General features: G+C 50.1%; 1 protein-coding gene across 3 annotated transcripts in view; it reads left to right on the forward strand.

Moving 5' to 3' along the window:
* MTMR14 (myotubularin related protein 14) overlaps nt 1-19,738 on the forward strand; it is an 88,186-nt gene that overhangs the window by 63,190 nt on the left and 5,258 nt on the right. For 2 of the 3 annotated variants that reach the window (XM_083601096.1, XM_083601098.1), the window contains exon 18: nt 15,553-15,696. The exons of the other annotated variant lie outside the window; for it this stretch is intronic. In XM_083601096.1, the coding sequence (XP_083457222.1) occupies nt 15,553-15,696 (144 nt within the window). The remainder of the gene's footprint in view (nt 1-15,552; nt 15,697-19,738) is intronic. 3 annotated transcript variants of the gene reach the window in all.

Genomic DNA, 19,738 nt, shown 5'->3' on the forward strand with positions numbered 1-19,738 from the left:
GCAGTTCTTGTCAAAGAACATGAGTTTGGAAAGGCAGAGAGATGAAAAACCTAGAAGATTTAAGAACTATAGGTCTGAACCAAAACAGATCACACACACACCCTCAATCTGTAGCAAGTAAGGAATTGGTTATACGAACCGAAAGCGCATAGCAAAGAAAATCACAAAGCTGAAATCTAGGTAGCATACAAGTGAGATAGTGCTAAATGTTTCAGAATAGTGTTTCAAATTTCGGGAATGCGCTCTGCTCACTTTCTCCCCTACCCCACCCTCGGCTGCAGCCAGAGTTGCGTTAGAGCAGTCTGTTGTTCTGTCCATTGGTGTAAGAGGAGACTTTGCTCGTGCCCCTTCCATTTGAAGAGGAAGGTTGCTTGTGCCTGCAGGCAGGTAATATCTTTTCGCGATGGCTCCCAATTGAGGAAATTAATGTACTTAAAGAAATTTATCTCCAACTATCTTTGGCAGCACTGTAAAGCCTCCCCCCCCCCCAAATTCAGGTGTGCGGTTGGCTGATCTTCCTCCAGCACCGTTCATGCTTTGTCACTTGTGCAATTGTCTGACTTGGAGATTTTTACCCTTAGGTCTAATTGTATGTTGTATTTCAAATGAGATGGTGCCGCCAAACCTTGCCCTCCCGTATCCACCCTGCCTCGGAGACGATACCTTGGTTTTATATCTTCCCTGAACAAAATAAAAAAAAATTCCTTCCAGTAGCAGCTTAGAGACCAGCTAAGTTTGTTATTGGTATGAGCTTTCGTGTGCATGCACACTTGGTATCTGAAGAAGTGTGCATGCACACGAAAGCTCATACCAATAACAAACTTAGCTGGTCTCTAAGGTGCTGTTGTTGTTTAGTCGTTTAGTCGTGTCCGACTCTTCGTGACCCCATGGACCAGAGCATGCCAGGCACTCCTATCTTCCACTGCCTTCCACAGTTTGGCCAGACTCTCATTGGTAGCTTTGAGAACACTGTCCAACCATCTCGTCCTTAGTCGTCCCCTTCTCCTTGTGCCCTCCATCCTTCCCAACATCAGGGTCTTTTCCAGGGAGTCTTCTCTTCTCATGAGGTGGCCAAAGTATTGGAGCCTCAGCTTCAGGATCTGTCCTTCCAGTGAGCACTCAGGGCCGATTTCCTTCAGAATGGAGAGGTTTGATCTTCTTGCAGTCCATGGGACTCTCAAGAGTCTCCTCCAGCACCATAATTCAAAAGCATCAATTCTTCGGCGATCAGCCTTCTTTCTGGTCCAGCTCTCACTTCCATACATCGCTACTGGGAAAACCATGGCTTTAACTATACGGACCTTTGTTGGCAAAGTGATGTCTCTCTTTTTAAGATCCCCTTCATGGATCACTGCCTTGCCGTGGCAAAGGGGCTTGAATAACTCAGAGAAGCTATGAGCTATGCCGTGCAGGGCCACCCAAGATGGACAGGTCATAGTGGAGAGTTTTGACCAAACGTGATCCACCTGGAGCAGGAACCAGCAAGCCACTCCAGTATCCCTGCCAAGAAAACTCCATGGACAAAGGCAACAGGCATAGAAAGGTGCTACTGGAAGGAATTCTTTTATTTTGTTTGACTACGGCACACCAACACGGCTGCCTACCTGTAACTATCTTTCCTGAGTACAGGATGGTATCGTTTCCCCCTGCCATCCTGTCCGTGGTGTGGCCTGGCTGATGCATTTGTTCCCTCTGCATATTTTAAATTGGGGTGGTATTTGCAGAGGTCGCTCTGTTGCCAGCATCGTAGTTTGGGCCGTGCACTCCATCGCCTCTCGAGACAGGCAGATCCCAACAACAACTAAGGCTACAACTGCCAGGGAATAAAACTGGGGCCCCCTCTGCATGCAAAACTTGCACTGCGCCTCTGATCTGTGGTCTCCTCCTCCTTCTCCTTTTGCTCTGGAAAAGGCATGTTCCGGTGTCTTCTGCTTTGGGGGCTGCTTGCCAGGGAGGCTCCAGCCCCTTTCTCCCAAAGGGCGATGACATTGTTATGCGTGTGTGTGTTTGGCGTTATAAGTGTCTTATCCCGGGAGCGTGTAGCTCCTCGGGCCCAGCAGCTCTGCCACTGCTGATTTATTTGGGGGAGAGCTGCGGGCAAGGTAGCCACGCTCTTGAAAGTTCCATGGCAGCACTAGGGGGCCCTGCCACGCTGGCGGGCTCAGCTATGCTATCTCGGCTCAGGGGCCGGCACAGAGCCTTGCCAACCCAGAGGAAGGAGATGGCTGCGCGTGGCTTTCAGATCCTCTGGACCCGTGGCCATGGCAACAAAGCACTTAGCGTTTGCCGCAGCGGAGGAAGCGGGGCATTCCGGTGGGCCAGCAGCTACTACAATAGGTAACTTAATTGGCTACCTGCCACTTCCCGAGCGCACTGACAGGCAGGAGGCAAGCAGGGCAAGTCACACTGAGGCCGTTGAGAGTAGGAGGAGGGCGTGAGAGGAGCGCAGCGCATGCTAGCTTGGGAGAAGGGAAGGGAAGCCGGGGGGGTTGTTTCTCTTCCCCTCCCTTCCCCAAGAGAGGGGAGCCTGCCAGTGCATGGGCAAACTGGCAGGCCAGACAGAAGGAAACCCCCACGGTTGTCTGTCTCCGCAGACTGGATCAGGGAAGCTTAATTGAAGCCAAATAGGCATATTGGTAGTTAAGCTGGCAAGCGCACGCATCCCTGCACTCCCGATTGCCTGAAGCTGTGACTGAGCGGAAGGAAAGGGCTCAGTATTGCCCTGGGGGGGGGGGGTTGTCTGCTTTCTTAACAGCAGGGCCGAGGAAGCCTCAAGCGCCTGGAGGATCCGATCAGGCCTCTCCCACCTGTCCCGTGCGAGGGCAGCCAAGGAGCTTGCCTGCCCGTTTGAGCGACCGCCCCCGTCATCTCAGTCTAATCAGCACGTGCCCCATTAACAAACAAAATGGGCTGCAGCGATGTATTTACTGGCCTGTGCCACATTTTAATGGGGGAAGCTGTATGTGTGTCCCCCCCGCCCACTTCCCCCCACATAAATACTTATCTTTGTTGTGTTAATATTGCACGTGAAGGTAGCTATTCTCAAAACGTTCTGCAGAAAAGCTGGGGTAGTCTGGCACCGTGAGGAAAACACTTGAAGGCAGGATTGCACCTTCTTGCACCTTCTTATTACAATCGGCTAGGCTGTGCAAAATGGGCCCTGGGGTGCAGAGTCTGTTCCACTGTTGCCGTTCGCCTTGGGAGCAAGGTGTGGCCCCCTCCGCTGCGGAAGCGTTCCTGGGTGTCCGCAGGCGGCGGGATTAACGCCATGTAAGATGCGCACAGGACAGTAATGTGGCTTAGCAAACCGGCTAAGCCGCGCCTGAATGCGCTTTTGCTAAACCCATTAAACAAAGCTGGCACAATGCGCTCAGATCCGCCGAGGAGCTCTGGGTCTGGAGACAGCTTTGTCGAAATGCGTAAAGCACAGCGGCAACTGCTCCCGGTCGGCTAGCCGGCACGGGAAGAGGCGTCGGGGTGGGGTTGGAGCTTCCCACAGAGCTCCGAGATGCTGTGGCTTCTGTACTTCCTCGTTTCCCTTGTATGTGTGCGAGGGAATGAGGGAGCTAGTTCTCTAGGTCTGCCTTTTGGCAGCTGAACCTGGCCTCTGTTCCCGTGCAGCTCTTTCACAGAGTTAACTAGACCGTTGGAAGGTCGTGGTCACTTGAAAACAAGAGCTTCTTTATGCAGCACGTAGTTAACCTGTGGAACTCCCTCCCACCAGAGGCACTGATGGGCCCCCAACTTGGGTGGCTTTCAAAGAGGATTAGACTCATTCAGGGAGGAGAGGGTTGTCGAGGGCCGCTGGGTGTAATGGCTGTGCTCTGTTTCCACAGTTGGAGGTAGCAATGCTTGCTGGAAACCGCAGAAGCAGTTCTTGTGCTTGAATCCTACTTCCTGGTTTCCCTCCAGCATCTGACTGGTCACTGTGAGAACAGGACGCTAGACTGGACGGGCCATTGGTCTGGCCTCACGGGCTCTTGAGTTCTTCTATCCCAGCACTTCTCTATGATCAGGGGAAGCCCATGATGTCATCCCGATGATCTGCTGGTTTCCACTGCTTGAGGTTGTGGAGGAAACTGCTGCTGCTGTGTGCTGTGAGCAAATACCCTTCTCCTTGCACGCAAGCGTCCTGGCTCTTGGCCTTAATGGCCCTGTAATTATTACCCTGGGTCAGGCCGGTAAATGCTCTAATGTGACAGCAAACAGGCATGGCTGAAGCAGAGTGCTGCTGGCTGCCAAGTGCGTCGCTCCCTTGCCGGCTGTGCTTCTGGGCCCTGCACAAAGATCTCCTGCCATCCAGCTGCTGTTAATAGAGTAATTATTAGCTTTCTGGTCTTTATGGTTAAATATTTATGTCCTGGGAGCGCTCCTTAACGCCATGTCTGCTTTTTGCAGGCAGCTGATTAAAGCAGGCAGGCGCAAACAGGCAACTGCCGGCCCAAAGGTGGCGGCAGTCGTGGGGGAAGCGCCGTACCAAGCAAGTGAGCAAAGGTTCTGTGCCTGGACGATCCAGATTTCCCCCACCACTACCACCACCAAAGGGACACGGGTGGCACTGTGGGTTAAACCACAGAGCCTAGGGCTTGCCAATCAGAAGGTCGGCAGTTCGAATCCCTGCGACGGGGTGAGCTCCTGTTGCTCGGTCCCTGCTCCTGCCAACCTAGCAGTTCGAAAGCACATCACAGTGCAAATAGATAAATAGGTATCGCTCTGGCGGGAAGGTAAACGGCGTTTCCGTGCGCTGCTCTGGTTTGCCAGAAGCGGCTTAGTCATGCTGGCCACATGACCCGGAAACTGTACGCCAGCTGTATGCCTTTTACCACCACCAAGGAAAGCTGGAATTTGCAGTCTGCACAACTGCATGGAGGACTGTGTGAATTGCACCAAGGGGATTTTTTTTACAAATTTATTCGTCTTATTTTTAATGCAGAATTTAATTCCGTGTTTGTACTGTAAACCACCCTGTGATCCTCAGATGAAGGGCAGCACATAAAGTTAATACATAACAACAATAATTTTAAAAACTGCTAGGAGCTGGGGTTGCACAGTGCAAACCACAGAGAACCTCAGAAGGAGCTCTTAAGTTCATAAATTTTGGGCAGTGTTGCTTGCCCACTTTTTTCCAAGTGCACTTTTGCGAGGCATAAGAATTTATTTTTTTCCCTTAAGTGAAAGCGGAGTTTCTTTGGAAATGTAAATCTGCCCCTGTTGCCACGTTCTCCTTTTCTGCATTGGGGGTAGTATTATGGTATGGATATGCATATAGCTGAGGCTGCTGGTCATATTGGCTGCTTCTACATTGGATAGCTGATCTAAGGGAGAGAACAGGAGAGTGACTAACAAGCTCATTACTGTAAAGAGGTCCACCAGCAGGGCAATGAGAACCTTTCAGTATCAAGGATCTAATTGGTGGGTGAATTTTCCCCAACTTGGTGCCCTCTGGCCATTGTTGGACTACAAATCCCAGCAGGGACGCAGGTGGCACTGTGGTCTAAACCAATCAGCCTCTTGGGCTTACTGGTCAGAAGGTCAGCAGTTCGAATCCCCACAATGGGGTGAGCTCCCGTTGCCCTGTCCCAGCTCCTGCCAACCTTACAGTTCGAAAGCACACCAGTGTGAGTAGATAAATAGGTACTGCTGCAGCAGGAAGGTAAACGGCATTTCCGTGTGCTCTGGCCTCCGTCACAGTGTCCCGTTGCACTAGAAGCGGTTTAGTCCTGCTGGCCACATGACCCGGAAACCTGTCTGTGGACAAACGCCGGCTCCCTCGGCTTTTAAGCGAGATGAGCACCGCAACCCCAGAGTCGCCTTTGACTGGACTTAACCGTCCAGGGGTCCTTTACCTTTACCTTTTTTTACAGATCCCAGCACCCACAATCTGCTCAGTAGTGAGGGAATTGCAGGCCAACAACCCCTGGAGGGTACCAGGCTGGGGGAGGCTGTTTTAAGCAATGGGGCTGGCCTCAAGCCAGGGCTCAACTCTGGAAGAGAAGGCCCAAGCTGTGAAGCATGAAGTTTAGAGCTTTTGAACATCCCTTGTGGGGTGAAATCCTGGAAAGCTGCTGCCGTGGAGTGTAGATAGAACTGTGCTTCTTAGGAACCCTCTACCTGAGAGCTTGCTGAGCTGCTGCCAATTGTCGTTGTTGTTTAGTTGTTTAGGCGTGTCCGACTCTTTGTGACGCCATGGACCAGAGCACGCCAGGCACTTCTGTCTTCCACTGCCTCCCGCAGTTTAGTCAAACTCATGCTGGTAGCTTCGAGAACACTATCCAACCATCTCGTCCTCTGTCGTCCCCTTCTCCTTGTGCCCTCCATCTTTCCCAACATCAGGGTCTTTTTCAGGGAGTCTTCTCTTCTCATGAGGTGGCCAAAGTATTGGAGCCTCAGCTTCAGGATCTGTCCTTCCAGTGAGCACTCAGGGCTGGTTTCCTTCAGAATGGAGAGGTTTGTTCTTCTTGCAGTCCATGGGACTCTCAAGAGTCTCCTCCAGCACCATAATTCAAAAGCATCAATTCTTCGGCGATCAGCCTTCTTTATGGTCCAGCTCTCACTTCCATACACCACAAGTGGGAAAACCATAGCTTTTACTATACAGACCTTTGTTGGCAAGGTGATGTCTCTGCTTTTTAAGATGCTGTCTAGGTTTGTCATTGCTTTTCTCCCAAGAAGCAGGCGTCTTTTAATTTCGTGACTGCTGTCACCATCTGCAGTGATCATGGAGCCCAAAAAAGTAAAATCTCTCACTGCCTCCATTTTTCCCCCCTCTACCTGCCAGGGTGTGATGGGACCAACGGCCATGATCTCTGCTGCCAGCTTGAGCAGCCAATATAGGGTAGAGAGGTGTAAGGCATAGTCATAGCATCACATGCAGAGCTGATTGAAAAATTAAGCCCAAACTGAACCCTGCACCAAAGCCAGAATTCCATTCTTAGGCCACCACAGGTTGGTGGTATTTGTGGATTTTAGGTTCTCTCCCACCCCCGTTCCTAGCTGGCTTGAGTGACGGATGTGAAGAAAGAGAAGCCAGAGCTGTCAGAAACCTATATAGCTCTTCCTGGGAGGGAAGGGTGGTGCAGTGGAGAAGAGTGACCTAATTAAACGAAGCCCTTTCTCCGGAGCTGGAGCTTGAAAGAATCTGGGCTGCTGGAAGACCCAGCAGATCTGAACATTCTTCCTGCTAGAGGAATGGGCAGCAGCAAGACTCTCCCTGTCTGTTTTGCCTCGCCTTGATCCTGCTTTTTCTTCCAAGGGGCTGACGTCCGAGGAAGCTGCCTTATACAGAAGCCCATCTGGCTTGTTATTGTCCACATGGACAGCTCTCCAGGGTTTCAGATGCAGGATATTCCCAGCCCAACCCATTTACTGGGGCGGTCCCAGTAAATATTTCTCGGCTTGGTGGATTTCTGGAGTTTGGTCCCTTGTGCTTTCTACCTGTGCTGCTAATGAAGCATCGCCGACTCTGCTTTTTATATATAATTTTTATTAGATTTTCTGTTTTACAATTTAAAGTACTCATTTTAACATCTTTAAAATCTCAGTGACTTCCCTTCTTCTCTTTCCATGGTTCATTTTATGTATCATATATCCCTGCATCTTTTACAAAACTAAACCATTCAGTATTCCATTATTGCATCCATCAAAACTTATTTACACTGTTGAATTTATCTTAATGCTGCCAATGTTTTCATGTCTACACAGTTTCCCCCCCATATAGTCAATAAACATTTTCCAATCTCCTCTAAAAGTATGTTCTTCTTGTTCCCTTATTCTATATGTTAAGTCTGCAAGCTGAGCATATTCTGCCAGCTTAAGTTGCCATGCTTCTTTGGTTGGGACCTCGCTCGTTTTCCATTTTTGGGCTAACAAAACACAGGCCGCAGTAAGGTAAAGGTAAAGGGACCCCTGACCATTAGGTCCAGTCGTGGCTGACTCTGGGGTTGCGGCGCTCATCTCGCTTTATTGGCCGAGGGAGCCGGCGTACAGCTTCCGGATCATATAGCCAGCATGACTAAGCCGCTTCTGGCAAACCAGAGCAGCACACGGAAACGCTGTTTACCTTCCCGCCGGAGTGGTACCTATTTATCTACTTGCACTTTGACTGCTTTTGAATTGCTAGGTTGGCAGGAGCTGGGACCGAGCAACGGGAACTCACCCTGTTGTGGGGATTCAAACCGCTGACCTTCTGATCGACAAGTCCTAGGCTCTGTGGTTTAACCCACAGCGCCACCCGCGTCATAAAAACCTTTTTTGACACCTGGGAATTTCAGTCTGAATTATCCCCAACAAAAAGGACTCTGGTTTTTTTGGGGAAAGTACCTTTTAACATTTTTTTTCAATTCATTATGGATTATTTCCCAACACTCTTTTACCCTTTTAGAAGTCCGCCACATGTGAAAGAACGTTCCCTCAACCTCTTTGCATCTCCAGCACTTATCTGATTCAGTCAACAACCCTGTTCTGATTCAGCATCAAAGTAGTTGAGTTCTACTTGACTCCATCACCCCAGGAAAAGGCAGCGATTTTTCACCTGTGTGAGTAAGAGAGCGTAGGTGAATCAGGGAAGCAGAGGCGTCTGGGAAGGTTTACGTATGGGATGCCGCCTGGCGCATAGCTGTCAAGTGTCCCTTATTTGGAGGGACAGTCCCTTATCCCAGCGCCATGTCCCGCTGCTGTCCCTTATTGATGGATGTCCCTTAAATTTCCCGGGTTTCAAAGGAAGCAGCTCCCCTCCCTCCCTCGCTGCCGGCCAGGGAGGAGGGAGGCTCCAACTGTGTTGCTTGGCTGCCCGGCCCACCCCCCTCTGGCCTTCTCTCACCAGCCTCAGTCCCTGGGACTGGCGGGAGCCTCGGGCCCTTCTGCCACCATCCTCCTTGCGGCCGCCGAACTGAGCGTCTCTGCCTGGGGCCTTCCCTCTGCCCGTCGCCGCCGCTCCCGTTCCCGCTAGGCCGTACTGCGGCTGCGCCGCCGAAGGACCCGGATGAGATGGGCAGCCTGGCATGGCCTATGAATTGCTGAGGAGCCTTGAGAGGAGAGCGAGGGCAACCATAGAGAAAGCAATTCAGAGAGAGGAGGAAGAGGAGGTGGAGGCACGGGCAGGTGCTCCAAGGGCTACAAGGGAAGGACCGCAAGCGCTTCTCCCATAGATTTGTAGTGGTAGACTAGCATAGATGGTCTGATCTGCGGGTTTACTTCGGGCGCTATTCCCCCCCTCCTCCCGTCCCGCCTGATGGAATTGAGAGCTGCAGATGGAGCACGAGAGAAAAGATACAGAACTGCAGCAGCATCTTCGTAGTTTGGACTTCATTTTGCGTGAAAAGTGGTTGCTGCTTGTAGTTATTTAATTGCAGTGTTTCATCTGCTGGTGTCTTGAGCAGCAACCTCTGGAAACGAAGGGCTAAAAACCGGCGCTGCTCTCCAAAATTATCTGGTCCCTTTTAACTTCGTATTTCAGCTGGTTTACTAAAATCCCTTATTTTGGCTGCTGGTCCCTTATTTTCAAGGCTGCTGGTCCCTTATTTTCCAATCTGTAAGTTGACAGCTATGGCCTGGCGACACAAGAAGATTGCAAGGGCAGTAGGAGCAAACAAGTCATTCTGTTTCCTGAGCTCATTCTGTTTCCTGAGCTCATAGCCAACATGATCGGATCCAATTACTATTGGACTTCAGCTCCCATGAGCCCCAGCCAATGCGGCCGAGGATAATGGGAGTTGGAGTCCAGCCAGAACATCCAGGGGTGCAACACTGCATTGGCCACTCCTGCTTTAGTTAACAGAAACACTAGCAAAAATACCGTAATTCTGACACAGCTTGTGAGGTTGACTGTAGAGGTCAGCAAACTTTTGCAGCAGGGGGCCGGTCCACTGCCCCTCAGACCTTGTGGGGGGCCGGACTATTTTTTTGGGGGGGGGGATGAATGAATTCTTATGCCCCACAAATAACCCAGAGATGTGTTTTAAATATAAGTGCACATTCTACTCAAGTAAAAACACGCTGATTCCCAAACTGTCCGCTGGCCAGATTTAGAAGGCGACTGGGCTGGATCCGGCCCCCGGGCTTTAGTTTGCCTACCCATGCTGTAGAGCCACAGCAGCACATACATTTCAGACAGACGGCACTACTTACTAAAACAATTTTTTTGAAAAGGATTTTGCCACCAATTGGGTCCCTGGTATTAAAAGGTTCTTATTGCCCTGCCAGTGGGCCTCTTTGCAGTTAATTGGCTTGTTAGTCACTCTGCTGTTCTCTTCCTTAGATCAGCTGTACTCGAGCACATCACTGAGGTCTTTTTTGTCCAGCATGAGTCTGGAGTAGAAAGGGAAGATGAATCCATGGTTTGAAGTGCTGGCTAGTCTTGCCATCTCGCCTCCCACCCCTCCCTTTATTGTTGTTCTCTTGGCTTTCTGCTTTGTCCAAAGTTCATAAGCCAAATTAATCCTCTGTATCAGCACTCTAGTGTCTGTTCTTGGCGGAAGGCTGGACTTGAAACTCTAATAAGGTCGTGTGGGATGAAGGCTGGAGAGCTCTGCTTCCCAGGGTGAAAGGATTAGAGCTGGAGAGTTTCCGGAACATTCTCCCCAGCAGAAGAGGATGAGTTACACTTCGGATAAATAAAGCTACTTTTGTGTTGACAACGCCGTTGGCCTTGTCTTCTGCAGGCTTCCCCAACCTGGTGCCCTCTAGCTGATGTCGGACTACAATTCCCATTGGCCCTCTGGCTGAGGCTGATGGGTACTGTAGTTCCACAGCAGCTGGAAAGGGTACCTCGTAGGTTGTCCTGGTCTACCGTGATGGGCCTTGGATAGCAGTAACTCCTCCTGAACTTGTGTCATGGGCTGGCTGGATACAGAGGAGCTGGATACAGAGCCACCAGCTGGAGAACCCCCAGGGGAAGGAGGCTCAGAGCCAGGCGATTAGTGGTGGGATGATGATGATGCGTGCTCAGAGGGAGAAGAGGAGTAGCTGTCGGAAGCTGAAGAGGCAACAGGGCTTAGTGATCAGGAGGAGTCTGGGGCAGAGAGCAGTCCAGAATCGGAGGCTGGAGAGGAGGGGGCCAAGAGGCAGAAGAGGAGGCCTCATTGGGGCCAAGACCTCCTGGGAACAGTTGCTGGGTTCACTAGGCCTCCTGCGCTGTTTTGGTTTCTTTGAATAAAGATATTCCTAACCTGCTCCTGACTCCAGCTCCCGACACTTTTGCAGTCCTTCAACCTGAGACCTCCTTCATGCAAGCCATGCAAGAAGGGCCTTTCACACAAAAAATGTTTCAGGCACTCTGGCATGCTGACATCTGAGGGATTTAATATTCTTCACAGAGCTTGATTCTAGGCTCTGCTGGTGCTGCTCACAATTCTTCACGACTGTTTTATCCTCTGCTCCCAGATAATGTCAATGGTTCCTGCCTCTTTTCCTTCCTTCCTTCCTTCCTTCCTTCCTTCCTTCCTTCCTTCCTTCCTTCCTTCCTTCCTTCTTTCTTCTCTCTCTCTGTCTCTCATTGTTGTTGTTTAGGCGTTTAGTCGTGTCCGACTCTTCGTGACCCCCTGGGCCAGAGCACGCCAGGCACTCCTGTCTTCCACTGCCTCCCGCAGTTTGGTCAGACTCACGTTTGTAGCTTCGAGAACACTGTCCAACCATCTCGTCCTCTGTCGTCCCCTTCTCCTTGTGCCCTCCATCTTTCCCAACATCAGGGTCTTTTCCAGGGAGTCTTCTCTTCTCATGAGGTGGCCAAAGTATTGGAGCCTCAGCTCTCTGTCTCTCATAGTTTGGCATAAACAAAATATCTCTCCCAAAATCACCAGATTTATGGAGGTTCTCTCTGCATTTAAAATGTAACTTATTCAGTGACCCAACGTGACTACAGCACTATGCTTGCATCAGTCGTGTCAATCATGTACACTTGGAAAAATTGTTTAATTTTCACAGTGGAAGTTTGCAGGAGATGGGCTTTTGTGCAGCTTTGAAGAAAGAGGTAGCAAGAGAGCAAGGTGGGGGGCATGTATTTCAAGGAGTAGGCACAGAAACTGATGGGCACCCTGCCCAAATCCCTTTTTCCCTCAATTCTTCTCTGGTTCACCGAGGGGCTGGAAACTTGCTTTTTAAAAAACGGAAGCAGAAAATGGACTCTAAATCAACTAGTAGAGTCTATCATCTGGACCCCACAGGTGGTTGAAATCGCAGAGTTATTGGGTAAACCCTTGGCTTTGAATCCTTTCTGGCTGTGTCTGCAAACTTCGGGGCTGGCTTTGTGCTTCTGTGGCCATTCCAGATCTCTCTCTATTTCTGGCTTCCCTCTTCCCCTTCTGCTTTGCTGACCAAGCAACCGGCGTTTCTCTCCTTCCTGCACTCGGCTCTTGGCAGCTGGTGTTCTACCGATTTCCAATCCCTGGCCCGGCCGCTTCGTTGGCGAGCCGAGTTGCGTGAGCTTTGCCAGAGTATACAAGAAGGCCAGACGCCCCAAATCTCTGGAAACATGATCCACCCAGAGCAATATGTGTTGAGGTTAATTTAGACTCGAGGCCAAGAGTTCCTGAGTCACATTCTCTCTACCCTACATCATAAGTCTTGCTGCCACTGCTGCTCTGCCTTAAGCCTCTTTCACCGCACTAAGACAGACAATCTTCGGCACCTCACATTCTCTTGTTACAGGGCAATTCCTCTTTGCTGGAACAGTCTTTCCTGCCAGCTAGCCCTGTGTAAGTTCTCTCTACCTTCTGCACTCCACTGCGGAGATCTGTGTCCTCTCATCTTTGTCCCTCCGCAGCCCCTTATCTCCACATTCACAACGTTAATGTACTAGCAGTCATGAAGAATATTCTTTCTCCACTTCTTTGGCCATTTGCTCTAAGCCCTTTCTTCTGTTCACACAAAGGCTTTAAAAATAGAAGAATACAGTGGTACCTCAGGTTACATACGCTTCAGGTACTAACCCAGAAATAGTACCTTGGGTTAAGAACTTTGCTTCAGGATGAGGACAGAAATCGGGCTCGGGCGGCTGGTGGCAGCAGGAGGCCCCATTAGCTAAAGTGGTGCTTCAGGTTAAGAACAGTTTCAGGTTAAGAACGGACCTCCAGAACGAATTAAGTACTTAACCCGAGGTACCACTGTAAATCTCTTCCTTTCCCCCCACCCCTTTCACTTTCTTTGTACTACTAATTCCGCCACATCGATGCTTCTCCTTGCTTCCGCATCCTTGTAAGCGAAACTTGCCGGCTGCCTCCCTTTTCAAGTCCTGTCCTGCTTTTTGGAACTCTTGCTATAAACAGCTTCAAAGCTAAGAGCCAGTAGGCGTCTGGGTATTCGTCCTTTTCTCCACCCCCACCCAAACGAAACCTATTTGCTTCAGAATGCTATGAGCGCACCTGTGGATCCCTCTGCAGTAAGACAGCCAGAGATTGCAATGAAGGAGTCCGTTTTGTCTTTATTTCTGACGCGTTTCTCTGTTGGGAATCCGCTTTGCCGCCAAAGTTGTCGGGAGAAGGGAAAGAGGAGCCAGCGAGTCTCTTTGCTTGGCATGTACAGGCGCTTAGAACGGGAGCCGCCAGCAGTTGATTGACGGCCACCGTCTAGTCAGGGTGGCTGTCTAGAACTTCCATGTTCAGAGTATTTTGTACGTCCCTGGGCACCAGAAGGAGAAGGGAGTGATTGTCTTCATGTCCTGCTTCTGATTGGCCACTGTGGGAAGAGTGATACAGTGGTACCTCGGGTTACAGACGCTTCAGGTTACAGACTCCGCTAACCCAGAAATAGTACCTCGGGTTAAGAACTTTGCTTCAGGATGAGAACAGAAATCGTGCTCCGGCGGCGCATCAGCAGCGGGAGGCCCCATTAGCTAAAGTGGTGCTTCAGGTTAAGAACAGTTTCAAGTTAAGAACGGACCTCCGGAGTACGTAACCAGAGGTACCACTGTACTGGCATAGTTGATGCTTTGGCATGACCCAGCACAGCTGCTCTTAATCTTTCCTAAACTCAAGAGAGACGGCATTATCCCACAACCCTTGCACAAGCCTAGACGGTTGGTCATAAAAACTGAGATTTGCTTTCTTTAAAAAATGCTGGATTGTAAGACGCTTTGGAGACTTTGTGGCTGAAAAGGACAGGGTGTAAATAAATTTAAGGTGTGGAAGAGCAATCCTCTTTCGCCAAGGGCCCAGTGACCTATTGTGCCCAGTCGGTTGATGAGCCCGTTCTTGCAAGAAACCAGAAAGCAAATCCCTTTTTGTTCGCCTTTCCTTGTTCTCCAGGGTAGCAACGAGTTTTGGGGACAGAGAGAGGGGTGGTGATAGGGAACGGCACCAAAAGGGGAAGTCTGTTTTACCCTACAGCATTGTGTCTTTCCCCCAAAACTGGAAATCTGGATTATTCCCTGTGCATTGAAATGACCTTTTCAGGTAAGAGGGGACCTAACGCTTCTGCAAAATGCCAGCAGCTGCTGGTGCTCCGACTGAAAGCGGTTTGCCTGAAGGGCCTCTTAATAAAAATAAAAATAAAGGGCTTCCTTGTGAGCTGGGCTTGCCGCCTCGCAGCTGATGCTTCTCTGCTCCCATCGGATTCATTTCTTCCAAATCGGCCAGCTTGTCGTATTGCTTAACGCTTAGCGCCGCGTGTCACTCCCGAGCCTCCAGCTAAGCATTCTGGGACCGTGGAGGAAGGACGTGGCCAGGGGCTGAAAGGCTCGCCTTTGGAAGGAGGACGAGAACGGGACTGCCGCACGGTTTCTGCTCTGCAATCCGCTGGGGACCTCCTCTCTGTCTTTCCGCTCTGCTGCCCTCTGGGCCGCCTTCTTCGATTAAGTGCTACTGCTGCTTTCTTGCTTTCTACCAACTCACGGCCCTTGCGGTCCCACGCTGCCTCTCACCTTCCAGGAAAAGAAAACCGGGGATGTCGTGTCAGGATCTGAGCACTCCACTGGCTGGAAGGGCCGGGGGACAAGTAGAAGTTCCTCCCAGAAGCACAAATCTCATAGGAACCTTAGGAAGTTGCCTCGTTCTGAGTCAGATCCCCCATCCATCCTTCTTCGTACTTCCTGCACCCACCAGCAGCAGCTCTCCAAGGTTTCAGGCGGGGGTCTCTCCCAGCCCTTCCCAGAGATGCCGTTGGGGGATCAAACCAGGGACCTTCTGCATGCAAATAGGATGCTCTGCCACCCTTCCCTCTTGTGTCGCTCCATGCCCTCTGCAAACTTCCATTGGGCCCCAGCTGTCCTGCATGACGACCGCACCTTTGGGAGCAGCGTCGGGGTTTCTGGGCTCTCTTGGCAAGACGGTTCTTCGCTTTTGCAGCTCCTGCATGACTTTAACCGCTGGTTTGCCCATCACAGCGATTCAGCGCTTTCACCCTCCTTAACAAGCTCGGCATCTTCTTCCTTCTCGCTTTAGAAAGGCCTCCAGTAAGCCGTACACCCTCGGTGCCGTTCTTGAGATGGTGATGCCAGTGTAAACTCAGAGGGCAGGAGACCAACGAGGGCTTGAGCAAAAGGGACCTTCTGCTGAACAAAGCCACTGACTTGCATCGTCTCCTCTTTCTTTCTCTCTCTCTTTCTCCCTCTCTCTGCCCCAGATCTGCAGATCATTCTCTGCCTGGATCCTCCATCTCTACAGACTTTGGCAGCTGGCAGATGGTAACGGGGAATGGCAGTATACAGGAGCACGCAGACTCCTCCCTCCCTTTCAGCTTCCCGGATGAGCTCCCTAACAGTTCCCTGTAAGTGTGCTGAGAACAACGCGTTGGGAGGGGCTGCGCTGTGCATAACCCGATGCCTCCGGATCGGACTTCCGGCATCCTGAAACAATAGTCACTGGCCTGGGCAAGGCCTCTCTCCCAGAAGACCCACAAGGACCATTACTGATTTGATCGTACCAGGCTAGCTAGGTCCAGGAGTCTAACTCAGTGTGACAGTTCCTTATGGGCCTTCTCGCTAGCGAGAACATGCTGGTGGCTGGCAGTGCAAGCTGACTCTTCCCACCCAAACACCCTCAGAGCACATGGGATGCAGATAGTCTTTCACAACGCACAGGGATGTCTGCGAACTTTCCCCTTTGCAGCCATCACAGGTACTTCCATGCAGATGCATGTCTCGTCTTGATATCAGTCCTTTTGCTAAAAGGCAAATGCTCCGTAGATGTGAGCTGGGCCCCTCCGGGGAAGCATAACCAGTTCTGAATCTTGATTTCAATGTGCTTTCTCGTCGGGCTGGTCATTTTCCTTTCTCGTCCTCTTCAGCAGTGCAGCACATGGAGCTGTGGAACTTGGCCTTCCTTGATTCAGTTCGTTTACGCAGAGGTTTTCGAGATGACTTTTGCGCATTGTTGTTTTTCCCCACTCAGCCGAACCTTTTGTTTTCCATGGAGTTCCTTTACCTTGCAACTTTTATTTACCAGGCGGAGACCATGGCACTGTCATTTCATCCCTCTTTCTTCTGCTTCAACAGTCCAATCCTAGGAGTTCCTGCCAAGGGGCTACTGTTGCATCCACTGAACCAAGGGCAGATCAGAGTAGTCAACAGCCTCTTCATTTTCTCTTCCTCATTTCAGAAGTTTTCATTTTAATAACGATAATCTTGTAATTTGTGCCCCGCCCATCTGACTGGGTTGCTATGTGGATTGGGGAGATTCACTGCTTTTGCGACTGGATGTTGTGATCGTATTGTACCTGTCAGTGTCGGCTGCTGTGGCTTCCACATTGTTTCCAGGCACGTTTCAAAGTGCCTTTCACAGCTTAAAACCCAGGTTACTTGGAGGTCTGCCTGTCTCTATATGTACCTACCCATACATTAAGATCTTCAGTGGAGAGCCTCCTACGGGTGCCATCACTATTCAAGGTGAAGCGAGTTCCCTGGGGTGAAACATTCCACAGAGGTTTCCTGTTTGTTTCTTGCTTTCTTGCCCTTTTTCTCATCGGGCAAAACCTCTTTTATCTCCCCAGAGTTTTTCGGTGCTGTTTTAATCCTGCTGACTCTGTTGCGCTGCTTGGTATAATCGTGCGTTTTGGCTTTTATATTTACATTTTAAGTGTGTTCTTTCGGTGAACTGCTGTGGGAATAATTGAAGGGCAGCTTTTTGTTTTAGTGCTTCAAATAAATGAGTTGCATAGGAGGATGACAATAGTGGCACTTTTTAAGTTCGTTCCAGGTTGCATGTATTCCCCCTCCCCCCCCCCAAGAATACAGAAATGGAGTGCAATAGCAGGATCTGCACAAGGAGGAGGTGCAAGGTATTAGTCTAAGTTTCACTCAGAGTAGACCTATTGAAATTAATGGGCTTACCTTGGTCAGTGTGGTCATTAATTTCAGTGGGTGGGATTCAATATGATGACAAATGATCCATCCACACAACCATTTGAGCTTGCCAGATGGAACAGTTCTTCCATCCTCCTCCCAAGCACTTCTCTGGGGTTCTCCTGAACCTCCCCCAAGCCAGTTTTTAGGGGGCTCGCAGAGGAGAGGAGAGGGAGAGAAAGCCCCACTGCACAATCTTCTACTGATAGGGCTTAGGAGGTGAATCCCACCCAACGGGTCTAAACTTCATTGAATAACATCCATGGTATATATCAGGCATTTCCAACTGGTCGATTGCCATCTACCTATCGATTGCGGGGTGTCCCTGGTTGATCCTGGTCAATCGCGTGATCCTGATGGATCACCCAAGGAAAAATAAAAGCTCAACAACTCTGGCCAATCCAATGGATATATCACTGCCAGTTTATTTATAGTGGGAGTAGATCGCAGTCTCTTGGAAGTTGGACGCACCTGGTATATATACATTGAGACTTAACAGAAACCATACAGGATACTTTCCAGTGTTTTGCTTTAAAAACCACATATTAATAAATGCTCATAATTTTTCATTATAAGTGCAGGCTTAGCGCTCACAAACAAAAATTCGAATCTTAGCCTTGAAAAAAAAATGATTCTAAAAGATATCAGTTCAGCCCTTACTGCAATGTCCCACAATTTATCCATTCATTTATATCTGGTAATTTCCAGTATTTAGAATGGATTATCACAGCAGGTGCTGTCATACAGCTAGTCAGTTCACGATGTTCTTTTTGTATTAGATCTTAAGTTTAAACGAGCAAGTAAAGGAGTCCAATATCTTATCCGTTAAAAGCTTTCATTTTAGTGCAAGGGCATGTTCACCGCATATGGCAGAAGCCCCTTTGTTTTTTGTTCTTTTAGACACTTACAACAACAGATATTGCAAATGCTTATTTTATTTTCCATGCCATCTTGTAGCAGCACAGGGAAAAATTATTTCTGTTCGATAAGCTGCAGCCCTCAGTTGTTAGAGACTTGTACCCATGTGCAGCGGACTAAATTATGCTAAGTATTTTGAAATACGTTTGACTTGCGTTAGGTAGGCAAGATTCAACTTTTCCCGGCACGGAACTCTTGACTGGAGCGTTTTTGTTTAAGTAATGACCTATCTTGACTCATGAGCTTCCCAAAAGGCAGGCATATGGGTGAGACTTGCAGGGGTGCAAAATCAGCGAGTGATGGTTAACCCTGACCTGCCTGCCCAGTTCTCCCCTGCAAAATGCCCCATAGGCCATGCCTTGCCTCCAGCTAGATGCCCAAACCAGCTTGGTGGAGAAACTGCCCATAGTGGGGCACATTTGCAGAGAAGAATTGGGAGGCATGGGGTTACTCTTGTCTCCTGCAGACCCAGGAACGGGAGCATGCATGTGCTCCCAGATTGTGTAGGTGTGTGTGTGTGTTGTTTTGAAGATAACAGATGCCTCTGGTGTGAGCGAATTCCTTCAAAGGACATGGAATCCTCACCCTGAGCCATATCCTGGGTTCATTCCTCTCCCACCACTGCCATGTCTGCACAGAGGCCGCATGCTGCTGTCCCTCTGTTTTTCCCCCTTCCCAGCCTCCCCCCACTTGCATGTCTTTGGTAGCTTTTCAGGCTGCCAGGATCTGAATTCTCCTACAGCTGGGCAAATGGCCACAGCCTGGGCCTTGCAACGAAAGAAGCACAGCTGCTGCGTTCCGAGTGGCAAGGAATTTTTAAAGGAGCCGGAGCTGTATCTCTGGAGGAAGTTGCATGGGGGCGGCAGGGGAGACAGCTTTCCTACGCGCTTAATCCAGGCCTCTTTCTCCGGCTGACCCGTAATTGGAATTATGTAGGCCAGTCTGTAATGAGGTCGGTGTGGTTTTGTCCATTGAGAATCCTGTCTTTATAAGGAGTGGGGGGGGGAGGGAGATTCTCCTATAAGCAGGCGTGGCTAACCTGTGGCTCACCAGATGTGGCTGAACTGCAGCTCCCATCATCCCTGCCCGTTGGCCATGCAGGCTGGGGCTGATGGGAGATGGAGTTCAACACTGCCTGGAACACGTAGGTTAGTCACTTCTGCTCTGCAGCTTCAGACACATTGCAGCCCTTTGACTTCTCGTAGAACTGGGGTGGGTGGGAAGAATCATGCAAGTGCGTTCTGCTCATGGTGGCCACAGTCAAATGCAGAGTGTGTTTTTATTTTTGATGTTATTTATTTGTTGCATTAAGGTGGCGCTGTGGGTTAAACCACTGAGCCTAGGGCTTGCCGATCAGAAGGTTGGCGGTTCAAATCCCCGCGACGGGGTGAGCTCTCGTTGCTCAGTCCCAGCTCCTGCCAGCCTAGCAGTTCGAAAGCACGTCAAAGTGCAACTAGATAAATAGGTACCACTCCAGCAGGTGTTTCCGTGCGCTGCTCTGGTTCGCCAGAAGCGGCTTAGTCATGCTGGCCACATGACCCGGAAGCTGCA

Source organism: Podarcis filfolensis (genome assembly GCF_964270895.1).
Source record: "Podarcis filfolensis genome assembly, chromosome: 2".
Lineage (NCBI taxonomy): Eukaryota > Metazoa > Chordata > Lepidosauria > Squamata > Lacertidae > Podarcis > Podarcis filfolensis.